This window comes from Pempheris klunzingeri, chromosome 21 (assembly GCF_042242105.1).
Source record: "Pempheris klunzingeri isolate RE-2024b chromosome 21, fPemKlu1.hap1, whole genome shotgun sequence".
Classification (NCBI taxonomy): Eukaryota; Metazoa; Chordata; class Actinopteri; order Acropomatiformes; family Pempheridae; genus Pempheris; species Pempheris klunzingeri.
The window spans coordinates 21270169-21287741 of record NC_092032.1 but is presented as its reverse complement, the minus strand read 5'-3'; the positions used below and the strand labels follow the sequence as shown (position 1 = coordinate 21287741).

The 17573-nt window shown below is 49.5% G+C and overlaps 1 protein-coding gene across 1 annotated transcript in view; it reads right to left on the bottom strand.

The window, feature by feature from the left end:
- The window catches only part of dnah5l (dynein, axonemal, heavy chain 5 like), a 51780-nt gene that overhangs the window by 21842 nt on the left and 12365 nt on the right, over window positions 1-17573 (bottom strand). Inside the window, exons 29-64 of the mRNA XM_070853376.1 lie at window positions 17437-17517; window positions 17105-17359; window positions 14699-14848; window positions 14089-14207; window positions 13875-14011; window positions 13638-13800; window positions 12777-12888; window positions 12551-12679; window positions 11700-11899; window positions 10995-11148; window positions 10808-10918; window positions 10568-10723; window positions 9342-9470; window positions 8924-9139; window positions 8688-8834; window positions 8435-8607; window positions 8283-8353; window positions 8092-8199; window positions 6983-7170; window positions 6006-6200; window positions 5732-5866; window positions 5469-5526; window positions 5175-5306; window positions 4335-4552; window positions 3777-3911; window positions 3268-3444; window positions 3006-3095; window positions 2745-2879; window positions 2503-2604; window positions 2008-2175; window positions 1643-1849; window positions 1290-1382; window positions 836-1072; window positions 491-556; window positions 132-272; window positions 1-34 (exon numbers count right to left, since the gene is read on the bottom strand). The exon at window positions 1-34 is cut by the window's left edge and continues 98 nt beyond it. Of these exons, the coding sequence (XP_070709477.1) occupies window positions 1-34; window positions 132-272; window positions 491-556; window positions 836-1072; window positions 1290-1382; window positions 1643-1849; window positions 2008-2175; window positions 2503-2604; window positions 2745-2879; window positions 3006-3095; window positions 3268-3444; window positions 3777-3911; window positions 4335-4552; window positions 5175-5306; window positions 5469-5526; window positions 5732-5866; window positions 6006-6200; window positions 6983-7170; window positions 8092-8199; window positions 8283-8353; window positions 8435-8607; window positions 8688-8834; window positions 8924-9139; window positions 9342-9470; window positions 10568-10723; window positions 10808-10918; window positions 10995-11148; window positions 11700-11899; window positions 12551-12679; window positions 12777-12888; window positions 13638-13800; window positions 13875-14011; window positions 14089-14207; window positions 14699-14848; window positions 17105-17359; window positions 17437-17517 (5122 nt within the window). The remainder of the gene's footprint in view (window positions 35-131; window positions 273-490; window positions 557-835; window positions 1073-1289; window positions 1383-1642; window positions 1850-2007; window positions 2176-2502; window positions 2605-2744; window positions 2880-3005; window positions 3096-3267; window positions 3445-3776; window positions 3912-4334; window positions 4553-5174; window positions 5307-5468; window positions 5527-5731; window positions 5867-6005; window positions 6201-6982; window positions 7171-8091; window positions 8200-8282; window positions 8354-8434; window positions 8608-8687; window positions 8835-8923; window positions 9140-9341; window positions 9471-10567; window positions 10724-10807; window positions 10919-10994; window positions 11149-11699; window positions 11900-12550; window positions 12680-12776; window positions 12889-13637; window positions 13801-13874; window positions 14012-14088; window positions 14208-14698; window positions 14849-17104; window positions 17360-17436; window positions 17518-17573) is intronic.

Here is a 17573-nt window from a genome sequence, read left to right as displayed (position 1 = left end):
CAGTCAGAGCTCTCCCATGATCCTCCACTGTGATCTGAGGGAAGAGGAGGGTGAGAGAACTGAATAAAGTTATAGAATATCTAAGCACTCTGCCCGTGGTGTGTTAATATAAATAATAATAACACACACACCTTCTCCATGATGCCGTCGAAGGCTTGTCGGTCGCTGCCGTCGATGAAGCGGTCGGCGATCACTCTGCAGCACTCGTGATGGAAGAGAGCAGAGAGGAGCTCAGAGCTCACACACACTTCAGGCTTCACTGTCAGGATGCCCTGATGGGGGGCAATAAAAAGAGGACAAATTAGTTAATCAGTTAACAAATTAGTGAAAAATTAGAGAATCGTTAAGGAAACATTGCTTTAAAGAGTCTTCTCAGGTTACACCAACTACAAACACCACAACATGAACTTACTCCAACAGACTGGAGGTGTTCACCTGCAGTTAGTTAACAAGCGAAAGGAAAAAGGCTAAAAGACGCTGTGTTTATTACCTGCCAGATTCTGCTCAGGTCCCTCAGGTTGAAGATGTAGTGAAACTTGGCAGGAGACGGTAACATCTGAGGACAGAAGAGTTCATCACATCACACACAAGCAGGCTGAACCCTAAACCGATCGACTGATCCCGACTGATTGATTGATACGGATATCTATTGGCACAGACGTAGAAGTAAGACGTACCGTGTTCTGCTGGGATATACAGTAGGCCTTCAAAATAAAAGCTTTTTTAGGATGAAGTAATCGTAACCATCATTTGTATTTCTGCTTTATTCTTTTTTCCCCAAACAAAAATAGCAAAATAGTTTTTTTTGCTGATAAACTGTCCAACATTAACCAACCTTCGCCTTCACGGCCTGCCACACCCGCCTGGTGGTGGGAACCAGGGCGGCGGCGAGGTGGCAGACCCCGGCGGGGAAGCCCCTCTCTGGGCAGAAGTATCCCTGAGCCATGGTGCTGAAGATCTTATCGATGGAGGAGTTGGAGGGCAGTGTGCAGTTAAAGATGGAGAACTGCCTCTTCAGGCGCTGAGGGATGTCGTTCCGGCCGCCGCCCGGGTGGATCATGGCTGCCACCAGCTGTTAAAGGTCATTACGCTCTTTATTCACAGCAGACTCAGGCTTTGGCTTTCAGAGCGAAAGGCAGACGTTTAAGGCATCATCCAGCTCGGATACTGTTTATGTTTAATGTCCCTCTAATCAGGTCAAACAAAACCAGGACATCTGTCTGTCATCTGTCATCATGTGACCTGAAGAGTCACAAGAAACCAGAGATTTGTTGCCTCCATGTTGTTACCTGAACGTCCACCACAGTGATGAACTCCCCCGGGCGATCCAAACTGTAGAAACCTCCCTGCTCCATCAGCTGACGCACAATCTCATTGGTTATCTGGGGAGACAAATATATCAACAACGTGATTGGCTATATGCATTTTAGGAGGGGAGGGGCAAAGACTGAGCTCAATAATATGATTGGTTACTGAGGAGCCAAGAAAATGATTTTTAATTCTAAAACAATCTAATGTAACTGAGACTGCAGGCAAATGTATGACTGGTTATCTACAGAAAACAGATTAGAGAAGAGGCTACAAACAAAAAGAGCAGGTAAGCGAGCAGATGTCGACCAATCAGAGCGAGCCTGAGGCCGACCTGGTCTCCCCATTCGTTGATGACGGGCATGTTGATGTCGTCGACGAACACGGTCATCCTGCGGCCGGCCGGCGGCCCGTAGGTGGCGCCCATCCGTTTGTCGATGTAGCTCTCGATGCTTCTCTGGAACATGCTGGGCAGCGTGGCCGACGAGAAGTTCAGCGCCTTACTGAGGTGGAGCTCCGGGTCGAGCTTACCGGTGTAGCCCTGCAGTGTGTGGGGGGGGGGGGGGGGGGGGGGCACAGAGAAACAGGCAGCATTAGCATTAGCATCAGCATCAGCATCAGCATCAGCATCAGCATCAGCATCAGCATTAGCATTAGCTTGCTTCGCTGCACGGAATCCTTTCTAAATCCGTCTCTCACTTTGATCATGACGGTCTTGGCGGTTCCCTGCTCCCCCATCAGCAGCACAGCCTTCCTCTGCTTCATGATGGTCTGCATCAGGAAGTCCGTCCTCACGTTGTCCACATTGGGGACCAGGATGGACGAGTAGTCTGGGATGTGGTCCGGTGGGTAGACGTACTCCGGGACCTGCGTCGTCACAGTAATAATACACATTAATGACTTGATTTCACTCAGATCTGTATTTTCTTTGATTCATTGATCAAACCACCAGAACTTCATCTGACTCTCTGGTTAAGATCATAAACGTATCAAATACGTGCGGCTGAATTACAGAGGAACCTTCCTATTTGAAGTGATGCTGCAGAGAAAAGATAGAGAAGATGTGGAGAAACTTTTAGCCTTGAGGAGGCATCAGCTGTGTTAAAGAGTCCAGGACCTCCTCCGTCGTTCCTCAGCCTGGAGGAGACCTGCTGCTGAACGTGTTTGTAAAGAGACGGTTTGGCGTCCACAGACCTTGCTGGACCAGTGCTCCCACTGCCCCTGCTCGTTGACGGTGAACTCAAAGATGGTCTGGTCATCCCGAGTGTGCGGCAGGTCCAGAGACGAGCTGCAGCGCTTCAGACACAACAGGCAGGACTAGTTAGAGCTCACGTCCCCGACTCAGCATCAACCAAATGTGAAATGTGGTCAAAGTCTCTCGTCTGTTCCCAAAATGTTTGGTTTTAAAGAAAATGAAACCAGAGCCTCACACACACCTTCAGGAAGGCCTCCATCTTGGCTCGGTCCTCCAGCTCCAGCACGGCTCCCAGCGACCACATCACCGCAAACACGAACAGTCGACCCACGTCACCGCGGCAACCCTGCTTCTCCTCCGCCGCAGGGAGCAAACCCTGAACACACAAATGTGAAAAGTCCTGATCACAACTTCACCAAAGCGACCCGAGAGCCCCGAAAGGTGGACAGAACCAAAGAGAAGGTTTCCATCCTAAGTCCCGAGGTCGTCATCGGCGTCGTACCTGCAGCAGGTCGATAGTCTGTCTGATGTACATACACTCCAGCACCTGCATCTTAGGAGACACGGCAGTGGAGACAAAGTCCAACAAGTCCTGTAGGAGGGAAGAGAAACACCTCAGCACTTCTCTTATTTCTCAGATTTTTAATAAATATGAAACTGTGGTGAATCTTCCTGCACCAAGTTTCAAGTCTCTGCAGGTTTATTTTCACAGACACGAGCAAAAAGGATCTAGATCAGGATGCTTGGTGCTGTTTGGTCCTGACCTGGTAGCAGCAGCTGAAGCAGACCTTCAGGGCGGCGGCCTGCTGCTCCGCTAGCGTCTGCAGCCAGGCCTCCAGGACGGGGCTCCAGCCGAGAACCGAGGAGCTCATGAACACCATCCCGTTCCTGGACACCGTGGCCGGGGAGGCGTTGTCGATGTTGTGGGGCTCAAAGACAATCTGGAGGCCGGACGCAAAGCACACAGCTCCACTTTACATCTTCTATACCATTCAGTTTGAGGCAGAGGAGATTTACAAAGCTAAAAACTATCACAGTGTTCGAGGTAAACTGATCGTGACGGTCGTCTTTCAATATCAAATGAGGATGTCTTTATTCGCTCATTCTGCAGGAGGAGAATCACTGGTATGTTTAGTTTCTAAGCACTAAAAACACATGTTTGACGCTGTTCTGGTCTCTGATTGGCTGACAGCCGCTGCTCCTGATTCGAGTAAACGTGAAGCCGCTCTCCGAGACGTGACACAGGACGGACGGACGGACGCTGTGAGGTCACCTTGCAGCAGGGAGACATGGGGATTCGGTCTCCGTTCGCCAGCGTCAGAGTTTTGTTGTCGTCCAGAACTGAGTTCAGGTTCTCGATCCAGATGGCGTCCACCGGCCCGTCCAGCACGATCCAGATGTTCTCCCCCTGACACACACACACACACACACACACACACACACATTAAGGAATAGATAGAAAATCTAAACACTGGCTCTGACATGTAACAACCAGCTCCTCCGCACTGAAGGAGGCGGCACGCCATCGATCGCTCCGGCTTTATTTATGCATCTTTATTAAGAAAACATTCAGTGATTTTGATTTCAGAGAGCCTGATCCCCAACATCTGACTGGGAGTTCAGGGTTTTTAACGGACGTGTTGGTCTGGCTTCAGATCAGCGTTCTGGTACAGATTTTGATTCAGAAGTTTGATTCACAGAAAAGTGGTTTTACATGTCAGAGCTGGCAGGATGTGTGTGTGAAAAGACAAGGAGTGTATAAGCCCTGCATGCCGTGGTAAAAACTCTCTTCACACTTTGGCCACAGAGCGAAAACCGAACCTCCACCAACCTTCTTGGCCTTGAGAGTTTTCCTCCACAGGGTAGAAAAGACGCCGTCCGTCCAGTCGTTGGTGCTGACGTCCAGCGTGCCGAACATCTGCGAGGCCGTGACGGCTTTGGGGTTCATCCTCATCTCCCGGTGGGGGGAGCCGCACTCTGACATGGCCCTCATCAGCGTGTGGATGCAGGCCGTCTTCCCGGCGCCGCTGGGACCCAACGTCATCATACCTGCAGGAGCACGTGAGGGCGAGGACGCTGAGCAGAGCTGGACGTGTCTGCAGTGGGTTTACTCCACTGTGGTTCACTACTGGACCAGTCCAACTCTATCATGCTAGTCTTATTAGTTACTATTACATAAACTGTGCAATAATTCACATCCCAGTCCACCCTGGTGTAATTATTTTTATGTGTATATCATTGTTTCTTTGTCTATATAGGTTTTTCCTCTATATATATTATATTATTGCTACTTAATTTTCTATTGTCTGTTTCCTCTTGAGCTGCTGTAACAGCAAACTTTCCCCACTGAGGGATCAATAAACAATATCTAATCTAATCTTTACTTTTACTAATCTTTACTTTTATGTCATTTATCGCTAATGTTGATAAAACTCTTTCACATACAGTACATTTCATAAGTTGTGTAAAACTTTGGGTTCACGCTTGTGAATAAACAGCCTGAACTAAGAATTGATTTGCAGCCTGATTGATTTCATCTTAGTCAGATCCAAGACAAGAGAAGCTCCTCTTCAGACAGATGCTCTTTGTGCGCTTCGAGTTTTTAAAGCAGGTGTTGATTTTTTAGAGGAACTTCCTTTAAAAGACCTCTAAGAGCATGTGGTGTCCGTACCGTGTCGCACTCGCTGCGTCTCGTAGAGCTGAACCAGTTTGAGGATCCAGGGGGGGTGAGGGATCAGACCGGCCTGCCGGGCCTGACTGAAGATGGACGACTCCAGGTCTGGATACCCGGCTTTATCCAGAACTACAGAGGAGGATTCAAATATCAAATATTCAGTGTCGTATGAACATGAGAGAGAGAGAAGTCCTGCTGCCAGAATAAAGCCGTCACTTCCTGGTTCACGTTTCCAACCAAAGCCTCTCTGATCAGAAACTCTTGTGTTGTGTGGTGAAGACAGAAACCCACCGATCCCAGGGAACAGGTCGTTGATCAGACTCATAAACAGAGGCTCGTCCTCATCCACCTGCAGAGACACAGACACGTTACTGCTGCACCAATGGTACAGGATAATCACCTTTCATATTCATTTATTTATACTTCAAGCTGTGCTGAAACACTCTGGTACTTCAAATCTGCAGTCAAAGAGAAGGGCCGGACAGTAGTGACACCTTAAGCACCACTGAAGCCTCGTCTACAGTCACATATGTGGAGGTTACTACCTCACTCACCAGTTTGGAGAGGTTCATGTCTCTCAGCACCCTCATCACCACCGTCTTCTCTGGCTCTGCCGGGTTGGATCTCTTCACGGCTCCCAGCGTCCTCAAAACGGACAAAATGTTCCTCAGACCGAAGTCATAATGGACCTGGTGTGAAATCGAATGGGTGAGAAACACTTTCTGCAACGTGCAGACACAAAAGAGCCGGTAGAGATTCTGCACGCGAACCCTGAACCCACTGGAAATGAGACTGAGGAGCTGTGAGAGGTTTTGCGATCAGTCCGACCTGTTTGGAGAGCTGCTCCTCACACAGTTTGTAGAGGGTGTAGAACTTCCTGCTGAGGACCTGGTTGTCGCGGAAACCCGCGCTGGCCAGTTTGACCCTCATGATGATGGCTCGGTCCGGGACCATCATGGCCACTGTGCGGAACTGAATCTTCAGGTTCTCGGGCAGCTCCTGACGGCCGGCGTAACCGGGGTTCTGGAGGACCGACAAGGAGCTGGTGAAGTCTAGAACTTTGGGGTTGGTTCCCAGGTGGAACTAGGGAGGTTCTACAAGACCTTTGAGATGGATCATCCCCACAAGGGGTACGTCAGTTCTCAAACTCTGTAAATGCAGGTTCTTCTGCAGTATCTCAGGCTCTAGAACATTTTACTGGGTTCAACAGATCTCTGGTCAGATCTTTGGAGGTGGAGTTCTGTAACTCCCAAATTTCCCCCTGATTTAGTTCTGATTTCTTCTTTGTGTCATTACAGTGCAGGTAGGAAACATACAGATGTTTAACTTTCCTCCATGTTCCCCCTTCGTTTGCCAGCCAAAGTCCGCAGAACCTCCATGGAAAGATGGATTCAAAGAGGTTTCAACAGGTTTAGCAGAGCCAGAATACAGAGCGGAGGAATCACAGTGTACGGAGGAGGTAGACGCCGCCACAGCTGACGGTCAAACACCGCGGATACGCCGCCGAGAACGGCTGATGGTGAATGTGCACAGACGGAAACAGAATCTCACAGAGGCTCGTTTCTTTAGGATGAAGTTGGATTCAGACTAAAAGGTTCTGTGAACAAACCTGATGTTCTCTTTTTGACAAAAAGGGCCCACAGGCTGTTTTTCTCTGTTTTCTTTGCTCATGTAGCAGCAACTTTCCAGAAACATTCATGCCTTTCTACTGCATAGACTGCCGGACGCATGCAAATGTACTTTCTGACTAACTGACTGTGCCGACATGAGCCCCAGACGCAGACATTAGACTACAGCCCAGTTACCATGGTGAGGAAGATGCCGAACTCAGGGTCCATGTCGACCACGTCTCCGTCGGTGAAGACGAACTGCTTCTTCTTGTTCTTCTTACACTGCAGGACGATGTAGATCTGCTGGGCGGCGACGGACAGGACCGGCAGCTCGATGCGGTTGAACTCGTCAAAGCAACCCCAGGCTCCGGACTGGGCCAGACCTGCAGGGACGCACAGCAACACACTCACCGCCTTCCTGAGACCCAACACATCCAAGGAGATCCTTTGGTGGTCTTTTTTTAAGCATTCTGACTGCTCTTTGGTCTACTGACCATGAGACCAAGAGATATCGTATTAAGTAAGTATTTTTCTTTATGGATTTTGGTGTTGGTGAGGAGCTTTGGTAGTTTTTTAAGATGTCATCTGTCCTGTACTGAGTGTCAGTGCTTGGACCTCCTCCTCCTTTTTTAAATGTCTACATCTTTGCACATTATATTTGCACTGGTGAGCTGCAATCAAACTCTAATACACTGTTCTACTTAAATTATTCTTCTGTACATTTTTTATATTTATAATTGTTTTTGTCTGTGTGGAGGGAAACTAGCAAAGTAAGAACTTCATTGCTCAGTGTTACCGCCGTGTTTTTACTGTGCACACGACAGGCTCAGGGACAGTTTCATCCCCCAGGCCATAAGACTCTTAAACTGCACATCGTCTGCCATCAACTTTGCACTGCCCTTTTCGCACCTCTCTGCTGTACATTTTATTTTATCTTATTATATTTTTCTTAGTTGAATATACCTTATTTTTATTTATATTTATATTTTCTACGTACTTGCTTGCCGGCGTGTTTTTATTGATATTGTTAGCAGTGTTACTGGGACCAGAGACATACGACTTTGAATCTTTGAAATAAACATCTTGAATCTTGATTCCATCAGAGAGCAGGAAACATGTTCCTTCTGCAGAGCACCTTTGGGCACCTGGACTAACTCATGACATTACTATGTCGTGACATACTGCAGTTTCTCTTCCTGCAGGTCTTCTTCTGGCTGTTAATCATTACAGTATGGGCAGTAATCATCTTTTTCCTGCTCATCAACCACAGCTGCACCGCAGGAATCACACACACACCTACACACCTTTGTAGATGCGTCCGAGCCCTCTGTAGTCCATTTGGTCTGAACAGTTGAAAACGACCACGTACTTGCCCAGACAGCGGCCCATGTCTTTGGTGGTCTCCGTCTTACCTGGAAACACACAAACGGCTGAATTAGAGCAACACAAAGTCAGCGTGACAGCGTTTCACCAGAAACACACGACGTGCCGTCACCTGTTCCCGCCGGGCCGGCCGGAGCTCCGCCCATACTCATCCCCAGAGCCTGGGACAGCGTTATGTAGCACCTGCACAGAGAGGTCACACGTTCAGCTCTCTGAAGGCATCACCTTAACAACCATCAGCCAGCAGGCAGGTGTCAGGTGTACCTGTCCGTCAGCGGCGTGATGACCAGCCGGTCCGTGCAGCCCAGGTATTCATTGCAGTAGCTGAACTCCACATCTGTAATTTGGATGACACACCTGTCCGTCTCCTCTAGGAAGTAAAATCTTGACTGTTTTTGCCACTCAAAGTCCGACGCAGACCGAACGTTCAGACGCACCTGATCAAGGTAATAAAGCATCATAGAAAAGAGTTCTTTGATCGATATCACGGCGCGGTGTCTGCGCTCAGTCCACCCACCAGCTCGTCGAAGATGTCTCTCTGGTGGACGTGGATGGTGATGAGCGTTTCGTACTTGGTCCTCTCGTTCCTGCTCAGCTCCCTGGTCGTCATGTCGATCAGCTCGTTGAGGAGGTCCAGGAACTTCTGATTGATCGTCTGCATGATCTGTAAGCCAATCAAATAAGAGACAGTGAGAGGAAGCAGATCTGCATCATAACGAATCCCTTCTGTCCCCGTTTTCAAAATAAAAGCACCTTCTTGTCAGACTTGCTGAGGACGAGCGCGTCCTCTGCGTCTCTGGTCCAGATCATCTGGATTCCCAGCAGGCCGACCTGAGCCGGAAACGCCGACTGGAAGTCCAGCAGCTTCAGTCCCGGATCAGTGACGGCCAGGTAGGCCTGCCGGATGATGGCATGGAGGGTCTGCCTCACTCCTGCGAGCAGCTGCCCTAACCACACCTCCACGTTCCCCTGGAGGAGACAAGTCCACTCACACACCTGCAGCCTTCACATCACCTATGAGTTCAGCACTACAACACACCTGTTCTTATCAGCAGGTATGTGTCTTAAACCCTGAATTAAGGTGTAGGAGCCTCGTGTGTTTAGGATTTGGTGGCTCTCAGGCTGGACTCTGACAAAGTGGTTGGGATGTTGGGTGAGGTGAGGTGTGTACCTGTGCCAGGACAGGTGAGCTCAGCTCCACACTTTCTCCTTCCTGAGACTGAAAGCTGACCACCTGGTCGTAGGTTTTCTCGCTGAAAACAACTCTGTTAACGTTGTCGAACAGACTGAGCAGGTGAGCCTGAGAGAAAGCAAAGTGACGGAGAGAGAGAGAGAAGAAACAGACATTAGACACACCTGTGTGTCCTCACCCGTGTGTCCTCACCCGTGTGTCCTCACCCGTGTGTCCTCACCCGTGTGTCCTCACCCGTGTGTCCTCACCTGTGTGTCCTCACCCGTGTGTCCTCACCCGTGTGTCCTCACCTGTGTGTCCTCACCCGTGTGTCCTCACCCGTGTGTCCTCACCCGTGTGTCCTCACCCGTGTGTCCTCACCTGTGTGTCACCTGTGTGTCCTCACCCGTGTGTCCTCACCCGTGTGTCCTCACCTGTGTGTCACCCGTGTCTCCTCACCTGTGTGTCACCCGTGTCTCCTCACCCGTGTGTCACCTGTGTCTCCTCACCTGTGTGTCACCCGTGTGTCCTCACCTGTGTGTCACCTGTGTGTCACCTGTGTGTCACCTGTGTGTCCTCACCCGTGTGTCCTCACCCGTGTGTCCTCACCTGTGTGTCACCCGTGTGTCACCTGTGTCTCCTCACCCGTGTGTCACCTGTGTCTCCTCACCTGTGTGTCACCCGTGTGTCCTCACCTGTGTCTCCTCACCTGTGTGTCACCTGTGTGTCCTCACCTGTGTGTCCTCACCCGTGTGTCCTCACCTGTGTGTCCTCACCCGTGTGTCTCCTCACCCGTGTGTCTCCTCACCTGTGTGTCACCTGTGTGTCACCTGTGTGTCCTCACCCGTGTGTCACCTGTGTCTCCTCACCTGTGTCTCCTCACCCGTGTGTCACCTGTGTCTCCTCACCTGTGTCTCCTCACCTGTGTGTCACCCGTGTGTCCTCACCTGTGTGTCCTCACCCGTGTGTCCTCACCCGTGTGTCCTCACCCGTGTGTCCTCACCCGTGTGTCCTCACCCGTGTGTCCTCACCCGTGTGTCACCCGTGTGTCACCTGTGTCTCCTCACCTGTGTGTCACCCGTGTGTCCTCACCTGTGTCTCCTCACCTGTGTGTCCTCACCTGTGTGTCCTCACCCGTGTGTCACCTGTGTGTCCTCACCCTTGTGTCACCTGTGTCTCCTCACCTGTGTCTCCTCACCCGTGTCTCCTCACCCGTGTGCTGTTACCTGTATGGTGTGGGAGTCTGAGGCTTGGCCCAGGATCTCCAGCAGGGCGGGGTCAGACACGAAGAAGAAGCGAGGGAACACCAGGCGCTTCTTCTCCAGGTAACCAGAGAGGGACTTCTGGCAGAGCTCCAGCTGCTCCAGCAGGTGAGGCAGCAGCTGGAGGAGGACAGAAGATCCCGGTTTGAATCAAAGGATGAATCCTAACAGGTGTGGTGTTGCTCAGAGGCACGAGGGCAGCACCTGGCTGAGCGTCTCGTCCCCCACGCAGCACTGCACCACGTTGGGGAGCTCGTGCGCTCGCTGCATGATCCTCTGCCACGACTTGTCGATGCTCTGGAAGCGTTTGGCCTCCTGCACGAGGGAGAGACGCCGTTAAGCTGCGTCGAGCGCGAAGACGAGGAGACATTAAGAGAGTCACCCGAGTCACCTGAGGCAGCTGCTTGGCGATGTCTCCGCCCACGAACACCGCCTCCAGGTAGACCCACAGGTTCTGCACCGACAGCCACTTCTCCACCATCTCCGAGGTGTTGGACAGCTTCTGGACCCACAGCTGGATGGACGGCTTGAACGGGGCGTTGTACCTGAGGAGGAGGAGCAGACCTTCATCCATCCATCATCCATCAATTCATCCATCCATCCACCATCAATTCATCCATCCATCATCCATCCATCATCCATCAATTCATCCATCCATCATCCATCCATCATCCATCAATTCATCCATCCATCATCCATCAATTCATCCATCCATCATCCACCTCTCTCTCTCTCTCTCTCTTCTATTCTTTCCATTTCATTCCTCACTTGTTTATTTTCTTTTTCTTGCTTCTTCATCTTTTCTGTTGTTGCCTTCTTCTCTTTCTTCTGAGTCTCTCATCTGCTTTTCTTTTTCCTTCTAGTCCTTCCTTTTCTCCTTTCATAGTCCTCTCCTCCCTTCCATCCTTTCATGTCCTGTGTCTCCTCCTTCCTTCCTGTTGCTCATTTCTAAAGTGAACTTTTATTTACCTTTCCACTCTCTCTCCTTTCTGTCTTCTATCCATTTCATCCTCTCTTGCCCTTTAGGTTTATCTCAGTTCTTTCTTTCTTGCCCTCTCTCCGCCCCTCCACCCTTTGGCTCTGCCCTGCCCCCCACCTGTTGCTCAGCAGCGACGTCAGCACCATCAGACTGTCCTCCATCATGGAGACCTTCTCGGCGGCGTCGGCTCCCCTCAGCAGCAGCTCTCCTCGGGTCCTGAAGGTGGCGAAGGCGAGCGTGTGGCCGCTCCACTCGGCCACCACGTCCCTCAGCTTGGCCTCGATGTCTCGCTCCTTCACGGCGCTGATGCAGACGTCCTGAAACACACGGGAACGATCGGCCGAGGAGCGTCTCCAGAGGTTCTACCATTATTCCACTTCTTAGAAAAACCAGCCTAGAGAATGAACCTCTGACCTTTCAGGAACATTTTTAACTTCTCAGGGTTTTAAAGTCATTCCCAGTTTTTCTGGATCATCTAATCACACATTTACCCTGAACCTTTAAAGGTTATTCCACCTTTTCTGGATTGTTTCTGTATTTTGGGATTACTGACATTTTTCCTTCATCTTTAATTCTAAATTTTCAAAATGATTCTCGTCTTTCTGTCACCACTTCTGACTTCTGCAGTTATTTTAATCTCATAAATTAACTTCCCCTTGACTTCTCTGGATTATTGAAACTTTTCCTTGATTATAGCAGATTTTTCTGGATTATTCTTGACTTTTTATGGTGATTCCCATCTTTTCCAGATTGCAGAAGTTTCCCAGATTACTCCTGACTTTTGATTGTTATCTTGGATATTTCAGGGTTGCTCTCAACTTTTCTCAGGATTTAAAAGAAAAACAAGTGAACAAATATCTCAATCAAAAGACAAGTTCTGAGGAGGAAGAAGTCAGCTGACATTCGTACATTAATTAATTGGATCAATATGGATCAATATGGATCCTCAGTGTTGTCGGCGTGACTACCTCAATGTCCTCTTTGAACGGGAGCAGCGGCGCCTCCATGAGGTCTCTGAGGGAGAAACTCTCCGACTCCACCTGGAGACTGTGACCAGTCAGCTCACCCACACGGGTCCAGTGGCGCGGCAGCATGGCCTGAAGGAAACAGTCAGACAGTCAGACAGACAGACAGACAGACAGACAGACAGACAGACAGGCAGACAGACAGGCAGACAGACAGGCAGGCCCCCACCTTGTTGGCCATCATGTAGAGCAGAGGGCAGGTCTCAGTGAAGTCGTCGATGGTCTTCTTCAGATCTCTGAAGGCCTGCCACTCCTTCAGCGCCTTCGGAAGCTTCCGGATCCTGAAAACACAGCAGGAGACGCAGGGAGGGATGAAGCTGCACGACCAGCGCTGACACAAACTTATTTTTTGACTGCATAACATGAAAGAATTTAAATGTACGTACTTTCATTTGTTGCCGGGATGATATCAGTCTTAATGCATAACTGATTTTTAATCCTGGGCTCTGTTTTTACACATCCTGGTGTCTGAATGACTGGTAGGTAGTAAAAGTGTTATAGCCATTATATCGCTCTATGTGCACACACCAGACTACATTCACTAAAACAGGGATTTTACATGAAAGTTGTTGGTCAACTGCTGCTTCGATCAGTTAGTTTGTTTGTGCTATTTTGAGACTTTGGTGTTTTAAAGGGTTAGCTGACATACAACACAATGTCTGTGTGACACACAAAACTCAAACAAACAGACCCATCGAGGCAGCAGCAGACCAGCAGCTCCTGTGTCCTGTTCTCTAAAATCCCTGTTTTAGTGAATGTAGTCTGGTGTGTGTGCTGTTTGTGGTTAAACCAAAAGGATCTTCCAGGTCTCTCTCTGTAGGGATCCTTTCCATGATGCTGTCACACACTTAGAATAACACTCTGAGCCTGTCAGTGGATCAAACAAGCTCTTTTAGTGGACCTACTGTGATCAGGTGCAGTTGATCAGACAGATGTGGACAGAGAGGACCCAGGGTTAAAAAATAAAAAAAGTTCTCCTTTAATGTATTTTACTAAATAAATATTTAAATAACATGTTACCCTGCTGTACCTGTTCTGGAAGTCCTGCAGCTCAGTGTTGATCTTCTCGATGTTGAGGTCGGCCCACAGGATGTCGTAGTAGCCGGCCACGCTGTCGATGACGGAGCTGTACAAGGTGTAGAGTCTGGAGAGCAGAGAGAGCTCCCTCTTGATCCTCTGCAGCTCTGGATACTCTGCGGGGGGGAGAGGGCTGATCAGGAGGGGGGAGGAGGAGGAGCAGGAAAACGTGAAGTAAAGCCACTCATACCGTTAACAGGAAGCCCAAACAGCTCCTCTCCTCCAGAGTAGGTGGTGTACTTCCTCCACAGCTGATCAAACTCAGCCTGGAAACTCTGCAGCCGCTCGCTGGCCTCCGCTGGAGCGACGCCCTCCACCCCCGGGCCCCTGCCAACACACACCGTCACTTCTCTGCACACGTATGACTACACACCACCGAGGCCGCGTCCCTGATGTGTGAGCACCTGTGGTCGTACGCCGCGGAGAAGCTCTGAACGTGGCTCTGGAAGCTCTGCACCGCAGTCAGCAGGTCGGCCTTCATGCTGGGCTGGATCTTCACCAGAGTGTTCTGGTTCTGCACCACCTGAGACCACAACACACACTTTAGCCCTCCTCCGGATCCACACTCGTTCAACTATTTAAAACCACAGAGAAGCAGCGAAACGAGAAAAGACACATCAGAAATAACATTGTGACATAAGAGAAGTGACTCTTATACATGAGGAGAGGGACAAACTTCTACTTTCTAAAACTCACCAGGACAGAAGTGCACACACAGACACACACACACGTTCAAAATCAAATCACAGTTCGTTTACAATTAATGTTGGTCATTTTCAGCTGCGTTAAAGTTTTCTTCCACTCTCACTTGTTTTGTTTCCGGCTTGAGACCATAATGGAGATAAAAGACCACCAACAGCCGGTAACACTGAGGGAGGGGACACACCGGCTACACTGCTCATGCTGCTGGACGTTCAAAGCTTCATTGATGATCTGCTTGTAATCAGGATATTTGTTTTCTGACCTCACCCCCCCCCTCCCTCCCTCCCTCCCTCCCTCCCCCCGGCGTCTCACCAGGGCGCTGAGGTTCTTCCAGGCGTACGTCAGGCCGTCCACGCGCTCGGCGTTCCCGTCACTGAAGAGAAGCTCATGTTTGTTGAGCAGAGCGAAGGATTCCTCCACGGGACCGATGGTGGTGTCGATACGAACCTCCGCCTCCCGGACCTCAAACAGGACGGAGAGAAGGAGTGATGAAGGAGAGATGAAGGAGAGATGAAGGAGAGATGGAGTGATGAAGGAGAGATGAAGGAGTGATGAAGGAGAGAGGAAGGAGTGATGAAGGAGAGATGAAGGAGTGATGGAGGAGAGATGAAGGAGAGATGGAGTGATGAAGGAGAGATGAAGAAGAGATGAAGGAGTGATGGAGGAGTGATGAAGGAGAGATGAAGGAGAGATGGAGGAGTGATGAAGGAGAGATGAAGGAGTGATGAAGGAGAGATGAAGGAGTGATGGAGGAGTGATGAAGGAGTGATGAAGGAGAGATGAAGGAGAGATGGAGTGATGAAGGAGAGATGAAGAAGAGATGAAGGAGTGATGAAGGAGAGATGAAGGAGAGATGGAGGAGTGATGAAGGAGAGATGAAGGAGAGATGGAGGAGTGATGAAGGAGAGATGAAGGAGTGATGAAGGAGAGATGAAGGAGTGATGAAGGAGAGATGAAGAAGAGATGAAGGAGTGATGAAGGAGAGATGAAGGAGAGATGAAGGAGAGATGAAGGAGTGATGAAGGAGAGATGGAGTGATGAAGGAGAGATGAAGGAGAGATGAAGGAGTGATGAAGGAGTGATGAAGGAGTGATGAAGGAGAGATGAAGGAGAGATGAAGAAGAGATGAAGGAGTGATGAAGGAGAGATGAAGGAGTGATGAAGGAGTGATGAAGGAGAGATGGAGTGATGAAGGAGAGATGAAGGAGTGATGAAGGAGAGATGAAGGAGAGATGAAGGAGAGATGGAGTGATGAAGGAGAGATGAAGAAGAGATGAAGGAGTGATGAAGGAGAGATGAAGGAGAGATGGAGGAGTGATGAAGGAGAGATGAAGGAGTGATGGAGGAGTGATGAAGGAGAGATGAAGGAGTGATGAAGGAGAGATGAAGGAGTGATGAAGGAGAGATGGAGGAGTGATGAAGGAGAGATGAAGGAGAGATGGAGGAGTGATGAAGGAGTGATGAAGGAGTGATGAAGGAGAGATGAAGGAGTGATGAAGGAGAGATGAAGGAGTGATGAAGGAGAGATGAAGGAGAGATGGAGGAGTGATGAAGGAGTGATGAAGGAGAGATGGAGGAGTGATGAAGGAGTGATGAAGGAGAGATGAAGGAGTGATGAAGGAGAGATGAAGGAGTGATGAAGGAGAGATGAAGGAGAGATGGAGGAGTGATGAAGGAGTGATGAAGGAGTGATGAAGGAGAGATGGAGGAGAGATGAAGAAGAGATGAAGGAGTGATGAAGGAGAGATGAAGGAGAGAGAGATGAAGGAGTGATGAAGGAGTGATGAAGAAGTGATGAAGAAGTGATGAAGGAGAGATGAAGAAGAGATGAAGGAGTGATGAAGGAGAGATGGAGTGATGAAGGAGAGATGAAGGAGAGATGAAGGAGTGATGAAGGAGTGATGAAGGAGAGATGGAGGAGAGATGAAGAAGAGATGAAGGAGTGATGAAGGAGAGATGAAGGAGGGAGAGATGAAGGAGAGATGGAGGAGTGATGAAGAAGTGATGAAGAAGTGATGAAGGAGAGATGAAGAAGAGATGAAGGAGTGATGAAGGAGAGATGAAGGAGTGATGAAGAAGTGATGAAGAAGTGATGAAGGAGAGATGAAGAAGAGATGAAGGAGAGATGAAGGAGAGATGAAGGAGTGATGAAGAAGTGATGAAGAAGTGATGAAGGAGAGATGAAGAAGAGATGAAGGAGTGATGAAGAAGTGATGAAGAAGTGATGAAGGAGAGATGAAGAAGAGATGAAGGAGTGATGAAGAAGTGATGAAGAAGAGATGAAGAAGTGATGAAGAAGTGATGAAGGAGAGATGAAGGAGAGATGAAGAAGAGATGAAGGAGTGATGAAGAAGTGATGAAGAAGAGATGAAGGAGTGATGAAGAAGTGATGAAGAAGTGATGAAGGAGAGATGAAGGAGTGATGAAGGAGAGATGAAGGAGTGATGAAGAAGTGATGAAGAAGTGATGAAGGAGAGATGAAGGAGAGATGAAGAAGTGATGAAGAAGTGATGAAGAAGTGATGAAGGAGAGATGAAGAAGAGATGAAGGAGAGATGAAGAATGAATAAATGATTGACAGAACAGATTGAGATAGAAGTCAGTGAGTTAGAAGTAGAGATAAAAGTTCAGCCTGTCAATAATCAATGAGCACACAGCAGTTCATTATTTCACTGATTGATCAGTGATTGATTGAACAGCCAATCAGACGCCGGCTGACCTCTCTGAGCGCCGCCATGGCTCCTCGGACGTCCTCCAGGTCTGCGATTGGCCGCTGCAGGCGCTTCGTCATCCCGTCCACGAACGAGAAGACGTCGTCCATGTGGGCGGCGGCCCGGCGGTGCAGCACGCCGCCAAAGGCCCGTTTCCAGAGGCCACACTCCTGAGCGAGCGCCAGCCTCAGCGGCTCCGTGTCGAGGACGAGCGGCCCCACCGTGCGGAGCGGGGGCAGCTCCGAGATCTGCGCCTCCAGCTTCTGCAGACGCAGCGAGGCATCATGGGTAAAGAGACACTTTAATGGAGCTTTAATGGCGCGATGAAGAGGAGACTCACTGAGTAGAAGGAGATCTGAGAGCTGAACTCTGTCAGGGAGGGGTCGGACTGCAGGAAGGCCTGGACCTGCTCCTCTGGGTCCTAAACACACCTGCCGTTAGTCCAGCTCATCATCATCATCACCAATCATCATCATC